General features: G+C 41.3%; 1 protein-coding gene across 2 annotated transcripts; it reads right to left on the bottom strand.

Moving 5' to 3' along the window:
* Positions 1–50: 50 nt before the first annotated feature.
* LOC139570824 (synaptic vesicular amine transporter-like) lies at positions 51–27,356 on the bottom strand. 2 transcript variants are annotated; one of them, XM_071393034.1, is made up of 16 exons: positions 27,175–27,353; positions 26,759–26,931; positions 24,278–24,638; positions 22,520–22,578; positions 22,313–22,396; positions 19,137–19,229; positions 18,948–19,037; positions 18,791–18,834; positions 17,591–17,651; positions 16,899–16,994; positions 16,210–16,288; positions 15,633–15,684; positions 12,849–12,912; positions 12,632–12,751; positions 12,298–12,431; positions 51–6,805 (listed from the first exon to the last, which is right to left on the bottom strand). In XM_071393034.1, exons 2-16 carry the CDS (start codon positions 26,889–26,891, stop codon positions 6,704–6,706), a joined length of 1,572 nt encoding a protein of 523 aa, XP_071249135.1. In that variant the 5' UTR covers positions 26,892–26,931; positions 27,175–27,353; the 3' UTR covers positions 51–6,703. The 2 variants fall into 2 exon arrangements, with proteins under 2 accessions (XP_071249135.1, XP_071249134.1); XM_071393033.1 differs by having other exon boundaries at positions 18,948–19,229; positions 27,175–27,356.

Genomic DNA, 27,356 nt, shown 5'->3' with positions numbered 1-27,356 from the left:
TGCTTTAAAAAAAAAGATCAAATGTTCACATACTCGTATTCAACCCAAACACTTTTTCAGAGCAACATTTATTTAGGGGTTTTCCATCCCCACTGAGTATCAACATATATTATACAATCAGCACACTTTACAGGTAAACAACCAGTCCAGAATATAAAAGGTCAACATTTTTTTTGTGTACCAGTTCGTAAGTAGTTGATATACACACAAACCAATTACATACATGTCAGAAGGCACACACACCAACATGGGCACACACACACATATGTTTGAGCATGTGTGCAATAGATTTCTAATATAAACAAATGACAAATATATTAATCTCTACACCCTAGGTAAATATGAACAAAAAAGGCTGGGGAAAAAAGTTATCAGCTTAATCTTATGCTCAAAATATCATATGAATCTAACCTTTTAAGTTAAAATTATTAAAAAATATATATAAAACATGCATATCATGTTATTGGCACCCCTGCATTTAGTTCTTTGAGCACCCTCCCTTTGCCAAGATAACAGCTCTGAGTTGTCTCATAATGTTTGATGGGGTGGGAGAACACAGGAAGCGATTTGAGACCATTCCTCCAGATCCTTGGTCCTTGCTTGTGGACTCCCCTCTTCAGCTCACCCCACAGGTTTTCAATGGGGTTTAGGTCAGGGGACTGGGATGGCCATTGCAAAAGCTTGATTCTATGGTCAGTGAACCATTTTCTTGTCGATTTCAAGGTATGCTTTGGATTGTTGTCCTGCTGGAAGATCCAACGACGACCCAGTTTTAGGCTCCTGGCAGAGGCAGACAGGTTTTTGCCTAAAATCTCCTGGTACTTGATGGAGTGAGCCCATGATGGGGCGGCAAGGTAGCCTAGTGGTTAGAGTGTTGGACTAGTAACCAAAAGGTTGCAAGTTCAAATCCCTGAGCTGACAAGGTACAAATCTGTCGTTCTGCCCCTGAACAAGGCAGTTAACTCACTGTTAAACTGTTAAACCCACTAGGCTGTCATTGACACTAAGAATTTGTTCTTAACTGACTTGCCTAGTTAAATAAAGAAAATTATGCCATGTATCCTAACCAGTGGTATAATGTACTTAACTCATTTTTGGGGTATCTGTACTTTACTATTTATGTTTCTGACAACTTTTACACAATCCTAAAGAATGTATTATTTTTTAAATATTTTTTTTACCCCATTTTCTCGTTATCCAATTGGTAGTTACAGTCTTGTCTCATCGCTGCAACTCCCGTACAGACTCGGGTGAGGTGAAGGTCGAGAGCCGTGCATCCTCCGAAACACAACCCAACCAAGCCGCACTGCTTCTTGACACAATGCCCACTTAACCCGGAAGCCAGCCGCACCAATGTGTCGGAGGAAACACCAAACACCTGGCAACCGTGTCAGCATGCACTGTGCCCAGTCAGCCACAGGAGTTGCTAGTGTGCGATGGGACAAGGACATCCCTGCCGGCCAAACCCTCCCCTAACCCGGATGACGCTGAGCCAATTGTGCGCCGCCCCATGGGTCTCCCGGTCACAGCCGGCTGCAACAGAGCCTGGACTCGAACCCAGAATCTCTCGTGACACAGCGATGCAGTGCCTTAGACCACTGCGCCACTCGGGAGGCCCTAATTTTGATCCTTAAGCATATTTAAAACCAAATACTTTTAGACTTTTACTCAAGTAGTATTTTACTGGCTGACGTTCACTTTTACTTTCTATTTAAGGCATCTATACTTTTACTCAAGTATGAAAATTGGGTAATATTTCCACCACTGATCCTTACAAGGTTCCCAGGGTTTTTGGAAGTAAACAGCCCCACAACATCACAGATCCACCACCGTACTTGTTTTCTGCATGACCATGGCTCTCTTTTTACACCAAACCCTAGTTGCCAAAAATCTCTATTGTAGTCTAATCAGACCATAGAACGTGGTTCCAATCAAAGCTCCAATGACATTTAGCAAACTCCAGCTGCTTACGTTTGTGGTTTGGTGACAGCAGAGGCTTTGTTCTAGCAACCCTTTCAAATAACTTGTTGGCATTGGTGGCGTCGAATTGTAGTTTTGGAGACTTGGTGACTCCAAAATGTTACCCTTCTGCAATTCTCCTCCAACTGTTATCCTTGGAGATTTTTTTACTCCACTTGAACCATCCTTCTTAATACACTTGCATCCTCTTCGAGGCAGGTTCATAACAGCACCAGTTGTTTAAAATGTATTAATTATTGCCCTAATAGTGGAGATTGGTGTTTTCAGGCTATCTTTTTATAGCCATTGGCTGATTTGTGAAGGTCAACAACCTTTTGTCCATGTTGATGGATGACTAAGGGATTTTAGCCTGCGTGTCACCTCATATTTATACCCCTGTCATGGATGACCTGTTAAGAGTTCCCAAACACTCCGATCAGAATATACATACATTTGATTTTGTTCATAAGAATTTTTAGGGGTGGCAATAATTCTGACATGCATGTTTTAGAATAAAAAAACAATTTCTTGATTTTTAATTATAATTTTTGTTACAATTTTAACTCAATTAAAGGTTACGTTCATATGATATTTGGAGTGTAAGATCAAGTTGATAAACAACAATAACATTTTTTCACAGCCTTTTTTGTTCACCTGGGGTGCCAATAATTCAGGAGGGCACTGTATAATCCATTATGAAACCTACATGACCCAACAATTTATTGCAAAATAACAACAATCTCTCAGAATGGTAGCCATCTTGACATGAGTATTTCAATTTAAAATGTTAATATACATTTAAGCGCAAAGAATGAAACTAATAGTGAAGGTATCAGGAAACAATCTCTGTCAACTCATCATAGGCTATTTTGCGTGCATCATTTATTTACAATGAAACCCATTGGGGTGTCCATTCAACCAAACCTGCAATCCAGCAAACCCAGAGTTTTGCAAATAACACTTCATATACCTAAAAATGCAGTCTTATTTGACATTTTTAACATGTGCCATTGTGTTTTTCCATGGCAAGGGCATAAAAGTATTTTCACAGATTTCCAGATGTCAGGTTTGCTCGAACAACCAAAGAATGGTTTGTAATAAATGCACTTTGCCAAACAGCACAGAGATATTTGACAGTTATTAGCAGTGCTTTGTATGCCTGGATGTTTCTGTTAGATCACAGTGGTCTTGACAAAGAGCAGTGGATGAGTCAATATTTTCATTTTCCGCTTCAGGACAAATAGGAGAGGGGGTGGGGGAACGGGAGGGACACTTCATGGCTCTGTGTTTTGGATTAATACTGGTGACTGACTGCACACAAAGGTCTCTAATGACATGTGCAGGCCAGGGCCCAGTCAGCCAATCAAATCCTCAGACTGAAGTTGCTACTGTATGTATGTGCATGCACATTGCTGCTGGTCAATATAATCTTGGATCTTGGAAACAATGCATATTGATCTGTATGTATTGTGTGTATACTTTTTGATGACCTACTGGAAGTGTTCACAAATAAGTTCACAAATAATGTTAATGCTCTTCACAGGTTAGTTTAAGATTCAGACTGGTCAAGATTGAGACCCAAAATTCAACCTCGGTGTTTGAAAATACATTGCGGTTCTATTTTATTTATTTAACTAGGCAAGTCAGTTAAGAACAAACTCTTATTTACAATGATGGCCTCCACCGGCCAAACCTGGGCCAATTGTGCGCCGCTCTATGGGACTCCCAATCACGGTCGGTTGTGATACAGCCTGGATTTGACCCAGGGTGTCTAACCTCTAACACTGAGATGCAGTGCCTTAAACTGCTGTGCCACTCGGGAGTAGTGTTAGGGATTAACACTACTGGGATGTTCAGTGCACTGCACACACAATAATAAGTGAATTCATCTTTGATAAAACTTTGATTGTTTTGTTGCTAACATTAGACAAAATTACAAAACATATCAAGCTCCTCACCTCAATTCTCTCTCTGCTAAACCAACATCAACATACTAGAACTGTCCTTGGAGTGAAATGGTGTGAGTAACTAGACTCTGATAAAGTGCTTTACCATCTCCTTAAGGTGCTGTTTATTCAGAGACGTCAAAGTAAACCTGTATCCATACGTTTACTTTTCAACACAATATATATTGTATGGCTTGTAATGTCAATAGGGAAAGTGAATTATCTTCTACCTAAACATTGAGTCTTCAGATATGAGTCTTCGTTTTCCACACATTCAAATGGCTTACCAAAAGGTATGTACACTTAAAAAACAGCTAAACATGTTTCCTATGAGCTGTGGTATCATATACGGTGACGGTCATTTGCTTTATTAACTTGTTTTTTGTTTTGATGTGGACAGTGAAACTGACGACGGCATTGGAGTGATGGTATTTTTTTATGTGGTATACCATGCAAATAGTCACAAGCACAGTCATAAGCAGTCAACCCAGGACAGCATTGCCTATAACAGCTTCTGGGGTATTGTCCTTTCAGTTCAGGTATTTCCTCAATTTAAAAATCAATCTCAATGTATAAAAAAAAATGTTTGTGGAATCAATGAAAAAGGCCCATTTCAAGGTAAAATGTGGTTTGCCTTGTTAAAGCAGTAAGAAAATACTCATTCCAAATGTATTGAGTAACTTGTATCTCTGTAATAGGCTATGTTATACTATATATCGAAATAATTTACCAATTATACTCAACCAATAGAATGACCAACACTAAGCAGTGTTCTCATAGTGCCTTGTTCGAGATGTTGACTCTGACCCTAGGTCAGTTTCTACACAGATAGAAGGAACTCTCTAAGTACATTTGTTTTGTTCGTACTGTTAATGGCCAATAGGTGAATTATTAGGACATGTTTGTAGTCCTTGCCGACCTACAGCACAGAATTTGGTGCTCTACAGTCGTGGCCAAAAGTTTTGAGAATGACACAAATATTAATTTCCACAAGGTTTGCTGCTTCAGTGTCTTTAGATGTAATTATACTTCAGTAGTCCATAGTAACAAGCATTTCATAAGTGTCAAAGGCTTTTATTGACAATTGCATGAAGTTGATGCAAAGAGCCAATATTTGCAGTGTTGACCCTTCTTTTTCAAGACCTCTGCAATCTGCCCTGGCATGCTGTCAATTTACTTCTGGGCCACATCCTGACTGATGACAGCCCATTCTTGCATAATCAATGCTCGGAGTTTGTCAGAATATGTTTTTTTTTTTTTTGTCCACCCGCCTCTTGAGGATTGACCACAAGTTCTCAATGGGATTAAGGTCTGGGGAGTTCCCTGGCCATGGACCCAAAATATCGATGTTTTGTTCCCTGAGACACTTAGTTATCACTTTTGCCTTATGGCAAGGTGCTCCATCATGCTGGAAAAGGCATTGTTCGTCAACAAACTGTTCCTGGATGGTTTGGAGAAGTTGCTCTCGGAGGATGTGTTGGTACCATTCTTTATTCATGGCTGTGTTCTTAGGCTAAATTGTGAGTGAGCCCCCGCCCTTGGCTGAGAAGCAACCGCACATATGGATGGTCTCAGGATGCTTTACTGTTGGCATGACACAGGACTGATGGTAGCGCTCACCTTGTCTTCTCCGGACAAGCCTTTTTCCGGATGCCTCAAACAATCGGAAAGGGGATTCATCAGAGAAAATGACTTTACCCCAGTCCTCAGCAGTCCAATCCCTGTACCTTTTGCAGAATATCAGTCTGTCCCTGATGTTTTTCCTGGAGAGAATTGGCTTCTTTGCTGCCCTTCTTGACACCAGGCCATCCTCCAAAAGTCTTCGCCTCACTGTGCGTGCAGATGCACTCACATCTGCCTGCTGCCATTCCTGTGCAAGCTCTGTACAGGTGGTGCCCCGATCCCGCAGCTAAATCAACTTTAGGAGACGGTCCTGGCGCTTGCTGGACTTTCTTGGGCGCCCTGAAGCCTTCTTCACAACAATTGAACCACTCTGCTTGAAGTTCTTGATGATCCGATAAATGGTGGATTTAGGTGCAATCTTACTGGCAGCAATATCCTTGCCTGTTAAGCCCTTTTTGTGCAAAGCAATGATGACGGCACGTGTTTCCTTGCAGGTAACCATGGTTGACAGAGGAAGAACAATGATTCCAAGCACCACCCTCCTTTTGAAGCTTCCAGTCTGTTATTCAAACTCAATCAGCATGACAGAATGATCTCCAGCTTTGTCTTCGTCAACACTCACACCTGTGTTAATGAGAGAATCACTGACATGATGTCAGCTGGTCCTTTTGTGGCAGGGCTGAAATGCAGTGGAATTTTTTTGGGGGGATTCAGTTCATTTCCATGGCAAAGAGGGACTTTGCAATTAATTTAAATTAATTTGATCAGTCTTCATAACATTCTGGAGTATATGCAAATTGCCATCATACAAACTGAGGCAGCAGACTTTGTGAAAATTAATATTTGTGTCATTCTCAAAACTTTTGGCCACGACTGTATAATACCACCCTCATCTGAACTATTCAGTAAATATGACACACAGCAGTCTGCTATTACGGCCCATGAAAACCCTGTTTTGACACGGCCCCACTTCCATTGGATAAGGCTCAAAATAAACACAGGGCAATGACAACAACTTTGGTTTGCTCTAGTCGTACAATAACAATGACACAGAACAGTGAAGACGGACATTCACAACGAAACAGCCTAGCTGTTAAAAAATAATAATCATTGTATCTCTGTTTTTGTACAACAAAATAGATCCTCTGGAAGGTAACATACATGTCTGGTGTCCATTAATACTCATCGTACTCTGTCTCCATCTCTTCGTGCTCTGTGTTCCCCTGTGTTGAGTATGATCGGGTCTTCATCGAGCAGTTAGAGTCCATCAAGATGGCCTGAGAAGATTACAATTGTATAGAGTCAAAATTTATCAGAAATTCTAAGAGAACAAAAATTAGCCACCAATAATTTGTTATCAAGGACCAAAGTTTCAGAGACAAAAGATGGCTCTCGATTGAACACAAAGAGCTTTGTACTGTGGTTACATTATAACAGTCATGTAGCTTTGATGGAAGACAACTACCAAGGCAAATTCATCCGCCTGTCTCGAGGCATACAGTGCATTTAGAAAGTATTCATTTTGTTACGTTACAGCCTTATTCCAAGAATAATTAAATTCCTTTTTTTCTTCCTCATTAATCTACAACCAGTACCCATGATGACAAACCAAAAACAGGTTTTTAGAAATATCACATTTACATAAGTATTCAGACCCTTTAAATCAGTACTTTGTTGAAGCACCTTTGGCAGCGATTACAGCCTCGAGTCTTCTTGGGTATGATGCTACAAGCTTGGCACACCTGTATTTGATGGGTTTCTCCCATTCTTCTCTGCAGATCCTCTCAAGCTCTGTCAGGTTGGATGGAGAGTATCGCTGCAAAGCTATTTACAGGTCTCTAAAAAGAGGATAGATCGGATTCAAGTCTGGGTTCTGGCTGGGCCACTCAAGGACATAGAGACTTGTCCCAAAGCCACTCCTGCATTGTCTTAGCTGTGTGCTTAGGGTTGTTGTCCTGTTGGAACGTGAACCTTCACCCCAGTCTAAGGTCCTGATGACCCCGGAGCAAGTTTTCAACAAGGATCTCTCTATACTTTGCTCCATTCATCTTTCCCTCGATCCTGATTAGTCTCCCAGTCCGATGCTTACCCGTAGGGATGGTGCCAGGTTTCCTCCAGACGTGACGCTTGGCATTCAGGCCAAAGAGTTCTTCAATCTTGGTTTCATCAGACCAGAGAATCTTGTTTCTCATTGTCTGCGAGTCCTTTAGGTGCCTTTTGGCAAACTCCAAGCGGGCTGTCATGTGCCTTTTATTGAGGAGTGGCTTCCGTCTGGCCACTCTACCATAAGGCCTGATTGGTGGAGTGCTGCAGAGATGGTTGTCCTTCTGGAAGGTTCTCCCATCTCCACAGAGGAACTCTGGAGCTCTGTCAGAGTGACCATTTGGATCTTGGTCACCTCCCTGACCAAGGCCCTTCTCCCCCGATTGCTCAGATTGGCCGGGCGGCCAGCTCTAGGAAGAGTCTTGGGGGTTCCAAACTTCATCCATTTAAGAATGATGGAGGCCACTGTGTTCTTGGGGACCTTCAATGCTGCAAAAATGTTTGGTACCCTTCCCCAGATCTGTGCCTCGACACAATCCTGTCTTGGAGCTCTACGGACAATCCCTTCGACATCGTGGCTTGGTTTTTGCTCTGACATGCACTGTCAACTGTGGGACCTTAGACAGGTGTGTGCCTTTCCAAATCATGTCCTATCGATTTGAATTTACCACAAGTGGGCTCCAATCAAGTTGTAGAAACATCTGAAGGATGATCAATGAAAACAGGATGCACCTGAGCTCAATTTCGAGTCTCATAGCAAAGGGGCAGAATACTTATGTAAATAAGGTATTTCTGTTTTTTTATGTTTAATAAATTAGCAAAAATGTCCAGTTTTTGCTTTGTCATTATGGGGTATTGTGTGTAGATTGATTTTATATATATATATAAAATCAATTTCATTTAATCCATTTTAGAATAAGGCTGTAATGTAACGAAATGTGAAAAAAGTGAAGGGGTCTGAATACTTTCCGAATACACAGTAATTCTTTGATCCTTTGACCCAATATTTAGTTGCAGACATACGCATGTGCAATTTATAAAAGCATTTCTAACTATGTACAGGTACTGTACAGTGGCTTGCAAAAGTATTCACCCCCTTGGCATTTTCCCTATTTTGTTGCCTTACAACCTGGAATTAAAATATATTTTTTCGGGGTTGGTATCATTTGATTTACACAACATGCCTACCACTTTGAAGATGCAAATTCGTTTTTTTATTGTGAAAAAAACAAGAAATAAGACAAAAAAACTCAGAACTTGAGTGTGCATAACTATTCACCCCCCCAAAGTCAATACTTTGTAGAGCCACCTTTTGCAGCAATTACAGCTGCAAGTCTCTTGGGGTATGTCTCTATAAGCTTGGCACATCTAGCCACTGGGATTTTTGCCCATTCTTCAAGGAAAAACTGTTCCAGCTCCTTCAAGTTAGATGGCTTCCACTGGTGTACAGCAATCTTTAAGTCATACCACAGATTCTCAATTGGATTGAGGTCTGGGCTTTGACTAGGCCATTCCAAGACATTTAAATGTTTCCCCTTAAACCACTCGAGTTTTGCTTTAGCAGTATGCTTGTGGTCATTGTCCTGCTGGAAGGTGAACCTCTGTCCCAGTCTCTAAAATAAGTTTCCCTCAAGAATTTCCCTGTATTCAGCGCCATCCATCATTCCTGCAATTCTGACCAGTTTCCCAGTCCCTGCAGATGAAAAACATGGTGTTCTCGGGTGATGAGAGGTGTTGGGTTTGCGCCAGACATAGCGTTTTCTTTGATGGTCAAAAAGCTCAATTTAGTCTCATCTGAACAGAGTACCTTCTTCCATATGTTTGAGGAGTCTCCCACATGCCTTTTGGCAAAATTGTTTGCTTATGTTTTCTTTAAGCAATGGGTTTTTTCTGGCCACTCTTCCCTAAAGTCCAGCTCTGTGGAGTGTACGGCTTAAAGTGATCCTATGGACAGATACTCCAATCTCCGCTGTAGAGCTTTGCAGCTCCTTCAAGGTTATCTTTGGCCTCTTTGTTGACTCTGATTAATGCCCTCCTTGCCTGCTCCGTGAGTTTTGTTGGGCGGCCCTCTCCTGGCAGGTTTGTTGTGTTGCCATATTCTTTCCATTTTTTAATAATGGATTTAATGGTGCTCCGTGGGATGTTCAAAGTTTCGGATATTGGTTTATAACCCAACCTTGATCTGTACTTCTCCACAACTTTGTCCCTGACCTGTTTGGGGAGCTCCTTGGTCTTCATGGTGCCGCTTGCTTGGTGGTGCTGCTTGCTTAGTGGTGCTGCAGACTGTAGGGTCTTTCAGAACAGGTGCAAATATACTGAGATCGTTTAACAGATCATGTGACACTTAGATTGCACACAGGTGGACTTTATTTAACTAATTATGTGACTTCTGAAGGTAATTGGTTGCACCAGATCTTATTTAGGGGCTTCATAGCAAAGGGGGTGAATACATATGCACGCAACACTTTTACGTATTTTATTTTTTTGAATTTTTTGAAACAAGTTTTCTTCATTTCACTTCACCAATTTTAACTATTTTGTGTATGTCCATTGCATGAAATCCAAATAAAAATCAATTTAAATTACAGGTTGTAATGCAACAAAATAGGAAAAACGCCAAGGGGAATGAATACTTTTGAAAGGCACTGTAACTGCCAAAATAAAGGAAACACCAAGATAAAAAGTCTTAATAGGGCCACCACGAGCCGCCAAAACAGCTTCAATGCGCCTTGGGATTGTCTGGAACACTATTGTAGGGATGCAACACCATTCTTCTATGACAAATTCCATATTTGGTATTTTGTTTATGGAAAAAGCTATCTCAGGCGCTGCTCCAGAATCTCCCATAAGTGTTCAATTGGGTTGAGATCTGGTGACTGATACACCACACACACACACACACACCTTTTAAACCCCCTATGCGCCTTTGAGTCCCCTCTTTCAATGTCACTGAGATCTCTTATCCTAGCCATGGTAGCTACAATAATGGGCAACTCTGCATTTTTATATATGACACTAAGCATGATGGGATATTAATTGCTTAATTAATTTAGGAACCACACCTGTGTGGAAGCACCTGCTTTCAATATTTTGTATCCTTCTTTATTTTGGCAGTTACCTTTAGACTTACCACCATTCACCACCACCATGTCCAAAAGGGGAAACTTTATATAGTTCAAACACTTTAATCAAGCTGAATACCATGCTATCTGTTCATGTATGTGGTGTATCTTTTACAGCAAACCGTAAACATTCACACAATCTATCCACCAATCCCTCCACCACAAGAGGCTGGAATGGAGTGAATGGCGTCGAATCATAGCTGTGTTCGAATACTCATACTAACCGCACTAACCATACTATTTGTGATGTGAATTGAGTATATAGTATGCTTATTGGTCATAGTATGGATATAGTTAGTATGCCAAAAGTTCCTGGATGTCGTACTAAATTCGGAAAAATCAGAAGTATACACACAGAGGACACTATTTAGGTACTTTTAGGGCCCATAATGCAATTCTTGGCTTCACATCGTTTTCAGATTTGAAGAAAATGGCGGAGAAAATGCAGCCGAAGTCCGACTAACTAATGACAAATGTTAAGAAAATGTTGAGCAATGTAATAAAGTAATGACTTTTCAAATAAGTTGCGTTACGTTGGCAGACAATTTGCTAGCTACACTATCCTTACGAACCACATACCGGTATATACTGATGTAATGCTATGTTAGCTAGTTACCTAACGTTAGTTGGATACTAATACATCAAACTTGCCAGGCAGTATATTAACAGTCTGCTATCTAACTAACTAACCAACGTTTATTGACTTGATTATTCACATCATTCTTAGCTAAGCGGTATAGTCGTTGTGCATTTCAATAGACATTGTTAATTCTGGCTATCTACTCTAGCGCACAGTTGAATATGGCCGGTGTCAGTAAATGTCGGCAAAAAAAAGCGTAATAAATTGTTGCCAGCAGCACAGTCACCAACGCTCTGGATAACATGAAAACAGCCTAACCAGCTCTGCTATGGCGAGTAAAATGGTCAGAGAGAGGTGTTCTCTCATTTGTGTCTAGAAGTAGCTAGCCAGTTAGCGTGGGTGCTTGACTGCCGTTGAACGCTCGGGTCAACCCTACTCCTTACTCCTTGGCCAGAGTGTCCAGTGTGCTCTCTGAACGCTCTGAATTTACAATCTGACAACGCTCTGGATTTACAAACGCCCAGAGCGCATTCTGGCACTGCAGATTGAATTTACGAACACACCTGATATCGTAAAATGTTTAGCTAGTCATGTGTTATGCTAACAGGCTAGCAAGAGGTTGCATAGGAACAGCATCCACTTCCGGTAGATAGGTGAAAAAAAAGCAGTAGAATGCAATACACAGCAATGATGAGACCTGAAATGGTCAACTTAAACAGACAGCCCATTCAAAGTGTGTCTCATGATCAAAGTGTGTTCTTCGAGTTCCTCTCTCTCCGTTTCACCTGGTAGTATCGCCTATAAAAGATGGCAATAGTTTGAGCCTGTGGGGACGGCAATGGCTAGTTCTCTCTGCATCAGATGCAGCTTTACAAGTAACCAGTATTCAAACGCATACCTCTGTGTAAGTGTGTGTAGTATGTTTGTGTGTGTGTGTGTGTGTGCACGTGCATGTGTGTGTATGTAGGTGTGTGCGTGCGTGCACACTTCTGTGCGTGCGTGTACGAGGTGTTCAGTGTCTCACCATTTTCTCTTCCCTCCCAGGAGGACTCCTGAGGAAGTAGCAGAGGGGAGCGAAGAGGATGTCCACGACGCCGATGATGGTCATGAGCCAGGGGAACCCAATGCTCTTCGCTATGGCGCCTCCAGCGGAAGGACCTTCATCAGCAAAAGGAAGGTTAGTGAGCTTATAGATGAGACAGATATAGATTATTTCCCCCAAATTGACATATCGTGATGCTACTCTTATCGTGCCACACCTCAACAACAACAGAAACATACATAAGAACGTGTGACAGAAATGTTTTAAAACTATACTATGGGACTGGGTTATTTTCAAGCATCTGATGGTAATTTACCTAAAGCAAAGCCCATACAGAAAGCCACATCAGCAATGGCGTACACAGTGCCATAGACTGACACATGTCTCAGGTCCACCAAATATCCCATGATTGGCATCATAGAGGAATCCACCATGCCTGACAAGAGAATGAGAAGTTCAGTAATATCTTACAAACCAGATGCTAATATTATCATCTGTTGTTTCTCTATACAATGCAATACAAATTGACTTACCAATTGCAAAACCAACACCAAAATTCGGAAGTATCAGTCCATAGATGTCCTTAGCGAAAGGGACCTATGACACGACATAGTCAAGGTAAAGAGTGGAAGAGGATTTGTATTGATCAGATGTTTACCGTGTAATCCAGAATACCATCTTTATGTGGTCTAAGGACTTGAGGAGCTTTGTTCTTGCACACACAACACAATTGCATAAGGAACTACAATGAAAATGTAATTATCTGTGTCCAGAGAATTTGCTGTTTTCTGACTGGCTTTCGAGTTGACTTCTGATTGAACTCCCAAAATGTGATTTGGAGACTAATGAGATACAGTAGGACATTAAGACAGTAGGCCTGTTCCAATACATAGAAAATTCATCCCTACTTCCTCCCTTCTTGTATGTAACCCCTGATCTGACATGACTGGGTTGGTAAAACCCTAGCTTTCACCTACACTACATGACCAAAAGTATGTGGACCCCTGCTCGACCAACATCTCATTCCAAAATCATGGGCGTTAATATGGAGTTGGTCCCCCCTTTGCTGCTATAACAGCCTCCACTCTTCTGGGACCACTTTCCACTAGATGTCATGCTGAAACAGGAAAGGGCCTTCCCCAAACTGTTGGCACAAAGTTGCAATCACATAATTGTCTAGAATGTCATTGCTTCTACACCTGCATTGCTTGCTGTTTGGGGTTTTAGGCTGGGTGTCTGTACAGCACTTCGAGATATTAGCTGATGTACGAAGGGCTATATAAAATAAACTTGATGATTGTATGCAGTATTGTTAAGATTTCTCTTCACTGGAACTAAGGGGCTTAGCCTGAATCATGAAAAACAGCCCCCAACCATTATTCCTTCTCCACCAAACTTTACAGTTGGCACTATACATTGGGGCAGGTAGCGTTCTCCTGGCACTCAGGGCTCCCGAGTCGCAGCGGTCTATTATAAAAAAATTACAGATTCGTCCGTCAGACTGCCAGATGGTGAAGCGTGATTCATCACTCCAGAGAACTCGTTTCCACTGCTCCAGAGTCCAATGGCGGTGAGCTTTACATGACTCCAGCAGACGCTTGGCATTGCGCATGGTGATCTTAGTCTTGTGTGTGGCTGCTCGGCCATGGAAACCCATTTCATGAAGCTCCCGACAAACAGTTCTTGTGCCGGCACAAGAACTGTTTGAAACTCGGTAGTGAGTGTTGCAACCGAGGGCAGATGATTTTTACGTGCTACACACTTCAGCACTATGCGGTCCCGTTCTGTGAGCTTGTGTGACTTACCGCTGAGCCGTTGTTGCCCCTAGACATTTCCACTTCACAATAACAACATTTACAGGTGACCGGGGCAGCTCTAGCTGGGCAGAAATTTGACGAACTGACTTGTTGGAAAGGTGGCATCCTATGACAGGCCATTATACTGCCAATGTTAGTGGATGGAGATTGCATGGCTGTGTGATATTATTTTTTTTACACCTGTCAGTAACCAGTGTTGCTGAAATAGCCGTATCCACTAATTTGAAGGGGTGTCCACGAACCCCTGTATTTACAGTGCCTTGGAAAGTATTCAGAACCCTTGACTTTTTCCACATTTTGTTACGTTACTGCCTTATTCTAAAATGTATGAAATTGTTTTTTTCATTCATCAATCTACACACAATACCCCATAATTACAAAGCAAAAACAGGTTTTTAGAAATTTGAAATAAAAAGTGAAATATCACATTCACATAAATATTCAGACCCTTTGTTCAAGCACCTTTGGAAGCAATTACAGCATCAAGTCTTCTTGGGTATGACGCTACAAGCTTGATACACCTGTATTTGGGGAGTTTCTTCCATTCTTCTCTGCAGATCCTCTCAAGCTCGGTCAGGTTGGATGGGAAGCATTGCTACACAGCTATTTTCAGGTCTCTCCTGAGATGTTCGATCGGGTTCAAGTCTGGGTTCTGGCTGGGCCACTCAAGGACATTCAGAGACCTGTCCCGAAGCCACTCCTGCGTTGTCTTGGCTGTGTGCTTAGGGTCGTTGTACTGTTGGAAGGTGAACCTTCGCTGCAGTCTGAGGTCCTGATTACTCTTTGAGCAGGTTTTCATCAAGGCCCTTCTCCCCCGATTGTTCAGTATGGCCGGGTGGCCAACTCTTCCATTTAAGAATGATGGAGGCCACTGTGTTTTTGGGGACCTTCAATGCTGCAGAAATCTTTTGGTATTCTTCCCCAGATCTGTGCCTCGACACCTCCTGTCTCGGAGCTCTACGGACAATTCCTTCAACCTCATCGCTTAGTTTTTGCTCCGACGTGGACTGTCAACCGTGGGACCTTATATAGACAGGTGTGTGCCTTCAAATCATGTCCAATCAATTGAATTTACCACAGGTGGACTCCAATCAAGTTGTAGAAACATCTCAAGGATGATCAATGGAAACAGGTTGCACCTGAGCTCAATATCGAGTATCATAGTAAAGGGTCTGAATACTTATGTAAATAAGGTACATTTCAAAAAAAAAAAATTGCTTTGTCATTATGGGTTATTGTGTGCAGATTGATGAGGATTTTTTATTTATTTAATCAATTTTAGAATAAGGCTATGTAACATAACAAAATGTGGCAAAAGTGAAGGGGTCTGAATACTTTCCGAAGGCACTGTATAGTGTATACCCAATAGTGCTACCCAATATCCTTAGATGGACCCCCTGATTCTGATGATGCCACCAGGCCAAATAGGTACATTAATGTTAGCATTGTGTTTGAGCTGGATGCTAAAAGCTACCTGATAAAGATGTGTCTAGTACTCACACAGAGGATGCTAACCCCCACGAGGACCATCCCGATGAGAGAGCACAGCCATCTGGGAAAAGAGGAAAGAGCAGTTCAGGGTCTGCCAATGACAACAGTCAATGTCCCTCTCCCCTCCCTTCACTGTTGTATTGTATCGCAAGCCCATGAAATCTGATTTATTACAATAATAAACTTCAAATAAACGAACAGAGGAAGCAAATGGAGCACAATCTGTTTTCTTTGAGACAGGATTAGGACATTTTGAGAAACAAATGTTAGATTTTTTTTCAAACTTTCTAAAATAATACTTCTATGACTACAGGCAATATTTGAGCCGTGAAACACATGTATTTTCATAAAGTGTGAGGTAAAAATCTATTGATTTAAATGTGACTGTGCACACACAACTGTGGTAAACAAACAAACATTAGCCAAGCGGTTATAAACACACTGTCACACTGTAGACTTCAATAAACAGCAAATACCCAACCTGCCTGAGAAATCTAATTTAGAGTTGCTCAATAGCACAGGAAACAGATACCAACGCAGGAAAAGATAAGGAGACGGAAAAAACGGGAGTCATTTCCCTCCCTACCTCCCCATCTTGTGCGCGAGGACGCCAAAGATGTTAGTTCCAATAAGGTAGGAGATGCTGGCTGGCACAAAGGCAACGCCTGGCAGAGAGAAAGATAGAGAGGGAGAGACAGAGATCAGTTGAGAGAGAGATAGCAGGGCAGAGAGCGAGAGATAGCAGGGTACAGAGGGGCCCAGATAAGCAAGCACATTATCCGTCTCTATCATAGGGCTCCAGCATATCTCCTAGACACAGTAATGAGCACTCCCACTCTCCACTCGCCCGCAAATGAAACCCTAATATCCTGTCCCCTGCCACCCCCCCCCATGTCGCTCCATCCTCTCTCTCGTGCGAGTCCTCATAGTCAATGCCACTAATAAAAATAAGTAATAATGGCGGGAAAAGAAAAAGAGTGATTCAGTTTCACTAAAATGGGAGGTTCAATGAGGTGGAGAACGACTACAGATCAGTTTCAATGATCATCTAGATACTGTATGAAGTCTTTGTGAATACCCAGTTATACGCCACAGTGTCATAATCAAGTTATTGTGTTATGCTGTTTCCTTTTGCTGTGTTTTCAAACCTTGAGTTCAAATGAAGACCATCATTCTAAGTACATTCAGCAAGCAGAGTGGTTTCATGTGCAGCATTGTCAATAGGGGAAACAGGGTTGTCAAGAGGGACAAAAAGGAAAAGAAATGTCAAAATACCTAGCTGCCATTTTCTTGGACACATGGTCTCCATCATCCAAATAGGCAACGCTGGCTCTAACATTGCGATGGCCATGTTTGCAAAACAAATGGATCCTGGAAAAGAGTTATTATGTTATTCTCCATCTTTACAATTTTTTTATGTCCCTGTCAGCCCCCCCCCCCCCCCCCCCAGACATAATACCCAGTATTAGGCTGCCCTGATTGAAGTGGTGGGGAGTCTCACTGACACATAGATGTCGTTTCCCCAAGCACTTCAGCATCACACATACTCAAACACACACGAGCAAATGTGCACGCACGCGCACACACAGACACACAGACACACAGACACACACACACACACACACACACACACACACACACACACACACACACACACACACACACACACAGTCTATTCTGATGCGGAGATGACCCCTTCTAACATGCAGTGCTCGCTCCCTCTCCACACTCTTTCTGGCAATAATACTGTTCTTAACCCAGAAATCAATTGGTAGGCTCAGCGTTTGTCTTTTCCTAGTTCAGGGCAGAAATTCAACCACAGGAATACAATTTGTTCGAACATCTCAGTCAGTTCTTCTTCCACCTAGTTGCTTTTCGCTTAGTGTGACTGAAATGGGAAATGCCACAGCGGGTACTTCAGAATGAAGTAATAATATTACTAACATTAATAAATGATGAATTCTTACCTGCAGCAATGAGTATGTATGGATCTTTAATAAGGCTCCAAAGTGAGGACCCTTTCTGGCTCTGTAGAGAGAAAAGGGTCAGGAAATGTAGAGCTGTGTAATGTAATACAAAAAGGCAGCCTCGAATAATTATGTGGTACCTAGTTACTACAGTGCTGTCTGTACCTTTACATCATTCCACAATGATGTACAGTTATGTACAGTTACTATCTGTGCTTTCAGTATGCAAAGTGTTTGTGCACACTGAAATACCACTGTTCCTCTCTATTCTGAGGGTCCCTGCTATTACAGTAATGAATAGGAAATGTCCACACATAGCCATTGAGTTCACTAATGACTGGCACAGGTGTGACAATAACCTCTTGTCAGTTACTCTGACAACGTCTCTAAGCTCAATGATCATGTGTTCACATCACTGTTAGAAATCTCAGCAACAGAGATTTGTTATTTTATTTTAACTAGGCAAGTCAGTTAAGAACAAATTCTTATTTTCAATGACGGCATAGGAACAGTGGGTTAACTGCCTTGTTCAGGGGCAGAACGACAGATTTTTATCTTGTCAGCTTGGGGATTCGATCTTGCAACCTTTCAGTTACAGTGATGTACTAATAGTGAGGATTATGTCATGTCCCCTTCCCTTTTTAATATTCGTCATCCACAACTAAACAATGTATAAGCGCCATTGGTCTGATAATCACAGCCACCATCTGATTGGGTCTCTGTCACTACCTCCTTGGTATCCGTGATGACTGATATGCATCAGCCCCATAGATCAAAGTCAGAGGGGCTGTGATAGGAATATCCATCCCAGGCACACGTCTCCTCTAACTGGGATGGTAACACATCATACCAGAGACCTACACAGCACACAGCTCAGGCTGCCGCTCTGATATAAAAACCTGGCTGGAAGACACTTCCAAACGGATCATCACTCATGGCTGTCACTGTGAGCGGCTGAATTTCTCTGCTTATCTGTTTGCATGGCAGAAGAGTTCTGACAGAGAAAAGTGTATTTATTCAGTGTAAAATTACTTTTAATGGCCTGTGCACTATTTGTATTCCCTAAACAGTGTAAAGCACTTTAAGCATCTGGAAAGACGCTGTATGAATCCAATCAATCCCAATCAAATCACTTATAATACTCTATTGATCCCCACATTCATATCACAGTGATCTGGTGATCTATAGCCATACACTCACCTCTGGTTCCACCTTTGAGGGCTGGAGAATGAACAGTTGCAGTGCTGTTGGGAGACACAGAGGATGAACTTAGTTAGCATCCCTAACAGGTGACTCCTGATTAGAGAAAACAGAACATCTGCATTATGATAGAGAGAAACATGGCCACATTACTTACCTCCATCCAGCACAGCCAGAACAGCCAGAATGAGGAAAGGTGCCGTTTTCCCCACAAACTCATACATGACACTGCCGAATGGTGGGCCCACTGGGTGGAAGAAAGTAAAGATGGTCAAGGATTTTGGCCAACTGTTGCCTGTTAGAACATGTACAAAGAGCTCAAACGCATCATGAATTGTGTACATACCCAGCACGCCCATGGCCAGACCACCCAGGGCTATCCCGATGGCATTTCCCCTCTCCTCGTCATCTGTGTACACACTGGCAAGCATCCCCATCCCTAGAAGAAGAACAGAACATGTAAGCTCTTATATACACAGGTACATTTGACCTGGCCACAATATACAGTGCCTTGCAAAAGTATTCAGACCCCTTGTATTTTTTCACAGGATTAAAATTGATTTAATTGTCTTTTTTTTTTTTTTTTTTTACATACACAGTACCAGTCAAAAGTTTGGACACACCTACTCATTCAAGGGTTTTTCTTTATTTTTACTATTTTCTACATTGTAGAATAATAGTGAAGACATCAAAACTATGAAATAACACATACGGAATCATGTAGTATCCAATATAGTGCTAAACAAATCTAAATATATTTTATATTTGAGATTCTTCAAAGTAGCCACCCTTTGCCTTGATGACAGCTTGCACACTCTTGGCATACTCTCAACCAGCTTCATCAGGAATGCTTTTCAACAGTCTTGAAGGAGTTCCCACATATGCTGAGCACTTGTTGGCTGCTTTTCCTTCACTCTGCGTTCCGACTCATGCCAAACCATCTCAATTGGGTTGAGGTCGGGTGATTGTGGAGGCCAGGTCATCTGATGCAGCACTCCATCACTCTTCTTCTTGGTCAAATAGACCTTACACAGCCTAGAGGTGTGTTGGGTCATTGTCCTGTTGAAAAACAAATGATAGTCCCACTAAGGCCAAACCAGATGGGATGGCGTATCGACGGGGCGTATCGATGGGGTGGCTACTTTGAAGAATCTCAAATAGAAACTATATTTTGTTTGTTTAACAGTTTTTTGGTTACTACATGATTCCATAAGTGTTATTTCATAGTTTTGATGTCTTCACTATTATTCTACAATGTAGTAAAATAAAGATAAACCCTTGAATGAGTAGGTGGTTTTCTTTAACCTTTTTTTCTCTCCAATTGGTAGTTGTCTTGTCCCATCGCTGCAACTCCCGTACGGACTCGGGAGAGGCGAAGGTCGAGAGCCATGCGTCCTCCGAAACACGACCCCGCCAAGCTGCACTGCTTCTTGACACACTGCTCGCTTAAGCCATCCGCACCAATGTGTCCGAGGAAATACTTTCCAGCTGGTGACCGAGGTCAGCTAGCAGGCGCCCGGCCCGCCACAAGGAGTTGCTAGAGTGCGATGGGACAGGGACATCCCGGCTGGCCAAACCCTCCCCTAACCCGGACGACGCTTGGCCAATTGCAGGCCGCCTCATGGGTCTCCCAGTCGCAGCCGGCTGTGACACAGCCTGAGATCGAACCCGGGTGTGTAGTGATGTTTTTAGCACTGCGATGCAGTGCCTTAGACAGCTGCGCTACTCGGAAGGACTAATTGTAATTTTTTGTCAACAATCTACACAAAATACTCTAACGTCAATGTGGAAGAAAAAGTATAAAATGTTTAAAAACATTAATAAAAATGTAATAAATAAAATATAGTCGTTACATAAGTATTCAGCTCCCTGAGTCCATACATGTTAGAAACACCTTTGGCTGCGATTACAGAAGTGAATATTCTTGGGTAAGTCTCTAAGAGCTTTGCACAGCTGGATTGCGCAAGATTGACCTATTATTATTTTCTAAATTCTTCAAGCTCTGTCAAGATGTTGGTGATCATGGCTAGACAGCAATTTTCAAGTCTTGCCATAGTATTTTAAGCAGATTTAAGTCAAAACTGTAACTTGGCCACTTAGGAACATACACTGTCTTCTTGGTAAGCAACTCCAGTGTAGATTTCTCTCCCAGTGTCTGGTATGAAGCAGACTTGAAGCAGGATTTGCTTTAGGATTTTGCCTGTGCTTAGCCCTGTCACGTTTTTTTTATCCTGAAAAACTCCCCAGTATTTGCTGATGTCAAGCATACCCATACCACGATGCAGCCACCACCACGCTTGAAAATAAGAAGGCAGTTACTCAGTGATGTGTTGTATTGGATTATCCCCAAACATAAGGCTTGCATTTAGAACAAAAAGTGTATTCCTTTGTCATGTTTGTCTTGCATTATTACTTTAGTGCCTTGTTGTATACAAGATGCATGTTTTGTATATTTGTGTTCTTCTTTTCACTCTGTCATTTAGGTCATTATTGTGGAGTCACTACAATGTTGCTGATCCATCCTCAGTCCTCTCCCGTCACAGCCATTGAAACCACTTTTAAAACCACCAATGTCCTTAAGGTGACATCCCTGAGCAGTTTCATTCCTGTCCTGCAGCTCAGTTCAGAAGGACGACTGTATCTTTGAGGTGTCTGGGTGGTTTAATACATAATGCACAGCATAATTATAAATTAGACCATGCTACAAGAGATATTCAATGTCTGATTTTTATTGTTACCTATTTACCAATCACTGCCCTTTTTTTAATGAGGTTTTCGAAGTTCCCTGGTCTATGTAGTAGAATCTGTGCTTGAAATTCAATACATGACTGAGGGACTTTACAGATGTATATATGGGGGACAGAGGAAGGGTTAGTCGTTTAAAAATCATGTCATGTCCATGTAACTTTTAATGTGATTTGTTAAGCCAAATTTTACTCCTGAACTAATTTAGGCTTGCCTAAACAAAGGGGCTGACTACTATGCAACAACTATATTTGTGTTATATAATTTTGTATTAATCCTTAATTCTTCCACTTTGACATTACAGAGTATTTTGTGTATATTGTTGACAGAAAAATGACAATTACATCAATTTTAATCCCACTTTGTAACATAACAAAATGTAAATCTGAATACTTTTGCAAGGCAATGTATTTCTTTATAGCATACTACATATATTATTATTATTATTAGTTCTTGAAACACTGCTCTTCAGTTATCCCAGGGCTGCTTGCACAAAACAAATCCTCTGTGACTGTTTGAATAGACACTTACCAGCGTTACGTTAGGAGTATTGGTTGTTCCTCTTACCACAGCACCTTTCAATAACTCAACTAGAGATGTGTATAATAAATGCCTCAATGTTCAACTCGAGAGACAAAGATGCATACCAAGGTAGGCCTACTGTAATAAAAATGGTGAAGGTTCTGGAGAAACTGTATGTGCTTGCTGCTCCTGTCTCAAAGTGAAGCTAATCCTGAAAGCATCTATAAATGTCAGGGGTAATGCCAAGGACCTTACCAGCCACGGAGGAGCAGGAGGAGCCCACACCCTGCAGGGATCTGGCCAGAAACAGCAGAGTGTAGCTCGATGAGAAGGCGAACACTTGACAACAACGACAATAGAAATTCAGACAAAACAACCCGAAAGAAAACATCAATCATGAAAAAATATAATTGAAACACGGTGTGAGATCTGGAAACAGGTGTGGATGTGGGTAATACTTACTAATGGTTGACAGGAACATAATACAGAACCCGGCAAACATGGGGATCTGGTATCCTATTCTGTAAGCACATTGAGACATCCTTTCTCAATACTCTAGAATATAATGCAATACTATATAAAACAAGACACATAACTACAGCTCATCTAACATTAGTCTAGTAGAAGTTGGGCAGAAACACTCTTTGGCCTCGTACACACTGCGTTTGACACAATGGTTGTGATACAACTGATATTTGTGTGATACATATCTGGGAGTTGGTCTGCACAAAAATTACACAATCATGGTGCGGTGTCAATGCTTTTGTAAATATACATTGTGTGTACTTAGCGCCTTGTTCCATGTACCTGACATGCATGACTTGCCTTGTGTTGTCCTTTCTCACACGGAAGGTGACTATGGGTAAATAATAGGATTCTATTGTTTGCTTCAATCACAGAATATTGTGGTGCCCGGCTGAGACGGTAAATATTAGCCTTGATGCATTCGTCTATGACTGAGCAGTGAGCACTGCTAGAGCTCAAACCTTGACTGACTTTACCCATGTGAGCATTCCATAAGAAAATATTTCACAGTAATATCTCTGACAAATTGGTCTTTCCCGAATATGTGCGCTAACATACAGATATGTCTACAAAAGTATTGATCCTTAGTATAATCGATATTGAGTAATTTCAGAACACAGTACGATGCTCAAAAACAATAACTACAAGTGCTTGTAAAGCCCTACAAGCAGGGATCCATACTGAATGCATGCATGCAGAGATGCATAAATCCAACACAAACCACTAAACAGGAATTTAGCTATATGGGAACAGGCTGGATTAGATCTAACTGACATGACATTTGGTCTCAAAATAGCAATATACAAATGGCAGCGTTTGATTTTACTCACTGTCACTTGAAAAGAGTCTGTTCCTGGTCTTTCTCCCCATGGACCTTTGACTGATTACCCAAACGCAGGCCAAGCTGAGCCACCATTTAGCTCTGGGCTAGCAGGAAGCCCTGGCAGGCACCCACACTGCATGTGGCTTCACACTGAACTCTGAAGATACACATTGGCCTAACCTGCATGCCTGCTGTCATCTAATTTTAGTGTCATTCAAAACTACTTGTCTTAATTACTAGTCAAATCAAGTCATAACTGTATGAAACAACCCCTTTATAACCATAATTAAAACATTTGTTCAACCAGGGAATCATTTTAAATGCTAAAAGTCTTCATAAACTAGGGCAATATAAATAGACAGGTTTTACGAAACCTGAATTATAGTTGCCATGCAAGCCAGTTCACAGCTGGCATTTCATTGAAATAATCTAGAAATAAGTATGTGTAACGGAATTCATCCTCCTCATCTGACGAGGAGTAAGAAAGGTCCGACCAATGCGCAGCGTGGTAAGTGTCCATTATATTTAATAATCCTGAACACGACAACAATACAAAAATAACAAAGTGAATAGAAACAGTCCCGTAACATGAACAACACAGACACGGAAGACAACCACCCACAAAACAAAACAGGCTACCTAAATATGGTTCCCAAACAGAGACAATGACTAACACCTGCCTCTGATTGAGAACCATATCAGGCCAAACGAAAAACCCAACATAGAAACACAAAACATAGATAACCCACCCAACTCACGCCCTGACCATACTAAAACAAAGAAAATACAAAAGAACTAAGGTCAGAACGTGACAGTATGAAAATAAGATAACAGAAAACACACCAACCAGTGTGATCATGTCATTCACCCACCTGTTGGTGAGAGGCCCAATAAAGGGGTTGGTGATGAGCTGTACGGTGGCCTTGGAGGCAAAAAGTAGTCCCACTTTCACATTCTCATTGAGAAGCTGGTCATCTGCTTTGGGGCAGTCAGGCTCTGTGGAGTTGTGGGGTGTGAGAGCCGAGGTGGAAAGAGAGACCGCCTGGGTCTGATCCAAGGGTATGGGTGTGGAGTCCATTGGGCCCCCGCTGGTTACCCTGACAGAGTTGTCATAGAGGGACACGATGGTCTGGAAGGTTCCAGAAGGGGTGTGTGGGGAGGCCGTGGTGTGATTCTTGGCCATGTTGGCTGCTGCATCATCAACTGTGTATAGGTAGCTGGGAATGATGGGGACTACCAGGAAGAAAGGAGCAGAAAAACAGATGCTGAAAAGTGTTATATCTACTATAGTATATTCCGATATAACCTCATCATCCAAAGAAGTCTGTGTGGAATATAATTACGAATTTATTTCATATTTATTCGATTTTTGTAACGGGTAGGACATTAGGACACAATCCATTTCTTTCAAAGGTTAAGAAAAGATTGAGTTGATTTAACTCATGTAGCTATAAATGTGCCAGATAACACAATAATTGGCCCCATTAAGATGGTTTTAGCTTATTATTTTCATATTATTATCATGCTTTTATCATATTCATTGTTATTCATACCCTTGCTGTTTATAGATTTGCCTCCAATCACATATGAGCATATACAGCTACTCTAGAGTAATTTCTGACTGACAAATTCTGACATTCTTCCAATGCGCATCTGTATCCATGGCTCAATGGACATGTCCGGGAGACGTGTCCAGCACCGACGGCACAATCTCAAGCAAAATAACAGCATTCATGTGCACATCAATGTCATCCATAATCTATCTGATACGACTGGGAGATTCATTGGTAATGGCAATGCTGATGCTTTCATGGAAATCAAGTGAGCTGGGGACCTTGGTACCAAAACTATACAATGGGTGTAGATGGATGAATTCCATGCCCAAATAATCTGTAGCAGGCGCACCATCCCGGCCCACCATAGTTTTCATTTACTAATTACTATTCACTTGGCCACGTGAAAGGCGATATAAAGGATGACCAATTATTAACAATTAACCTCACTGTGAAACTTTACACTAAAGGCTACATTCAGCTTTTGAAAATGCCTAAGGTTGTAATCAATTTGACACAATCTGATAACATGAATAATCGACAGAGGAAATATTTAGGGAAAAACATTGTAGCACATAGGCCGCTTTCTAATATGTTATGTTATATATATTATGGGTGTATTTACATTTTAATTCACAATATGTTTGATTTATGACATATTTTATTCACTCATTCTCAACTTGGACTCAGGGGTAGACGTAACATAGTAAAAGTAAATCCGGGATGTTCCAATTATTTATTTAAATTTTATTTCACCTTTATTTAACTAGGCAAGTCAGTTTAAGAACAAATTCTTATTTACAATAACGGCCTACCTTGGCCAAACCCGGACGACGCTGGGCCAATTGTGCGCCACGTTATGGGACTCCCAATCACGTCCGGATGTGATGCAGCCTGGATTAGTATGATATGTTACATTTGGTATGTATGTATTAATTTGTGGATATCCATCATCCAATTACAATTCCTACAATATGTAACGAATTTGCAAAATGTAAAATATGTTACGAATTCCAATTTGTTGTTGCTAATGTTAGCTAGGTGGCTAACACTAACATGTTAAGTAGTTGCAAAGTAGCTAAAAAGTAGTAAGTAGTTGCAATGTTGCTAATTAGTTAAAATGCTAGTTGTCTGTGATGAGATTCGAACACGCAACCTTTGGGTTGCTAGACATTCACGTTATACACTCACCCACCCTACTTTCAGTTTTGCCTTAAGTAACCTTCTATTTTATGTATCATACCACACCTAAAATATAATAAATATTTTTGTGTCCATGATTTACGTTTACTATGTTTAGTTTAGTCTATGAGACCAGGCTGTCATTCTTACTCATTGTGCTATCTAATATTGGATATTGGATGAAAACCAATGTGTATCTCATTTGAATAAAATGTAACAACTGAAGTAGCTAGTGTCTAATTTCGTATATAATTAAAAAGCTTCATGCAAGGTAAAATTGTGAGCAAATCATAGGCTTTAGACTAGACAATGTTTTTTTTTTGGGGGGGGGGGGGGGGGGCTATTAGCCAGGACGGAATAACTTTTGTTCCACACCAAAAATTATAATTGAACTACTCTAAACAAAAAGGAGAATACAACCTTCTGACAAGTGAAACAACAAAACATTGCATGGTTGAAAAGAATATCTGTCAGTTGTCCACATTGTTGATGGGTTAGTTTGGCAGGCAACAGACTCGAATTGTCCTTTAGAAAGGCATTGATACGTTTCAATGTGTGAAACAACAGTTGACACAACAGTAACAGGTGTGAAAATAATTTTTCCAAAGTTGCACCTACCGACCACCGTTAGAAGCATATTATCCAGCAGCAAGGCGATGAAAACGATGACCAGGGTCAACTTCCTCGATTGTCTTTCCTCTCTCATCCATGACAATAAATTAAATTCTCTCAGAGTGTCTAATCTTCCCATTTTTTGAGTCCACAAAGGAGCGAGCGAAAAAAGATTTGCTCTGGGGAAATAACAAACGTTATGGACACCAGAGAGTGACAGTCCTAAAAATGTACTTTAGCACAAGAAGCCTAATGGCAAATTAAGCATTCATACAAGGCTATGTAAAATGACCTGATGTAGATTGGAGAAGACTCAAATAAATCGCATATGTGTCATTAGAATAAAGCAGAAATTGCGACATCTGCTTCAATAAATCGTAACCTGTAATTTGTTAAAAGTGACATAATGGTTGAAATCTTACCTTAGATGCACATTAGCAAAAATCACTTTGCGGCTGCAAACCGTGGTGAAAGAAACGATATGTGCAGGGCGTTTTAGTTGCTTGACTGATCCTTGACGTCATGCAACTTTTATCATGAACATCCTCACCTAGAGCATAGCAGTGTCTCGAGAAGGGTGCAACTGCAGCCCGCAATTCGGGGG

This window comes from Salvelinus alpinus, chromosome 3 (assembly GCF_045679555.1).
Source record: "Salvelinus alpinus chromosome 3, SLU_Salpinus.1, whole genome shotgun sequence".
Classification (NCBI taxonomy): domain Eukaryota; kingdom Metazoa; phylum Chordata; class Actinopteri; order Salmoniformes; family Salmonidae; genus Salvelinus; species Salvelinus alpinus.
This window is presented reverse-complemented; position numbering and strand designations above follow the sequence as displayed.

Bases quoted from the DNA above. Each gene is read 5' to 3' on its own strand.
- LOC139570824 (XM_071393033.1), bottom strand. From the start codon at position 26,891: ATGGGAAGATTAGACACTCTGAGAGAATTTAATTTATTGTCATGGATG. The intron at 22,397-22,519 runs GTAAGTATTACC...GTTGTTGTCAAG, and splicing joins TATGTTCCTGTCAACCATTA to TGTTCGCCTTCTCATCGAGC. The intron at 16,995-17,590 runs GTAAGAATTCAT...ACTCTTTTCCAG, and splicing joins ATACATACTCATTGCTGCAG to GATCCATTTGTTTTGCAAAC.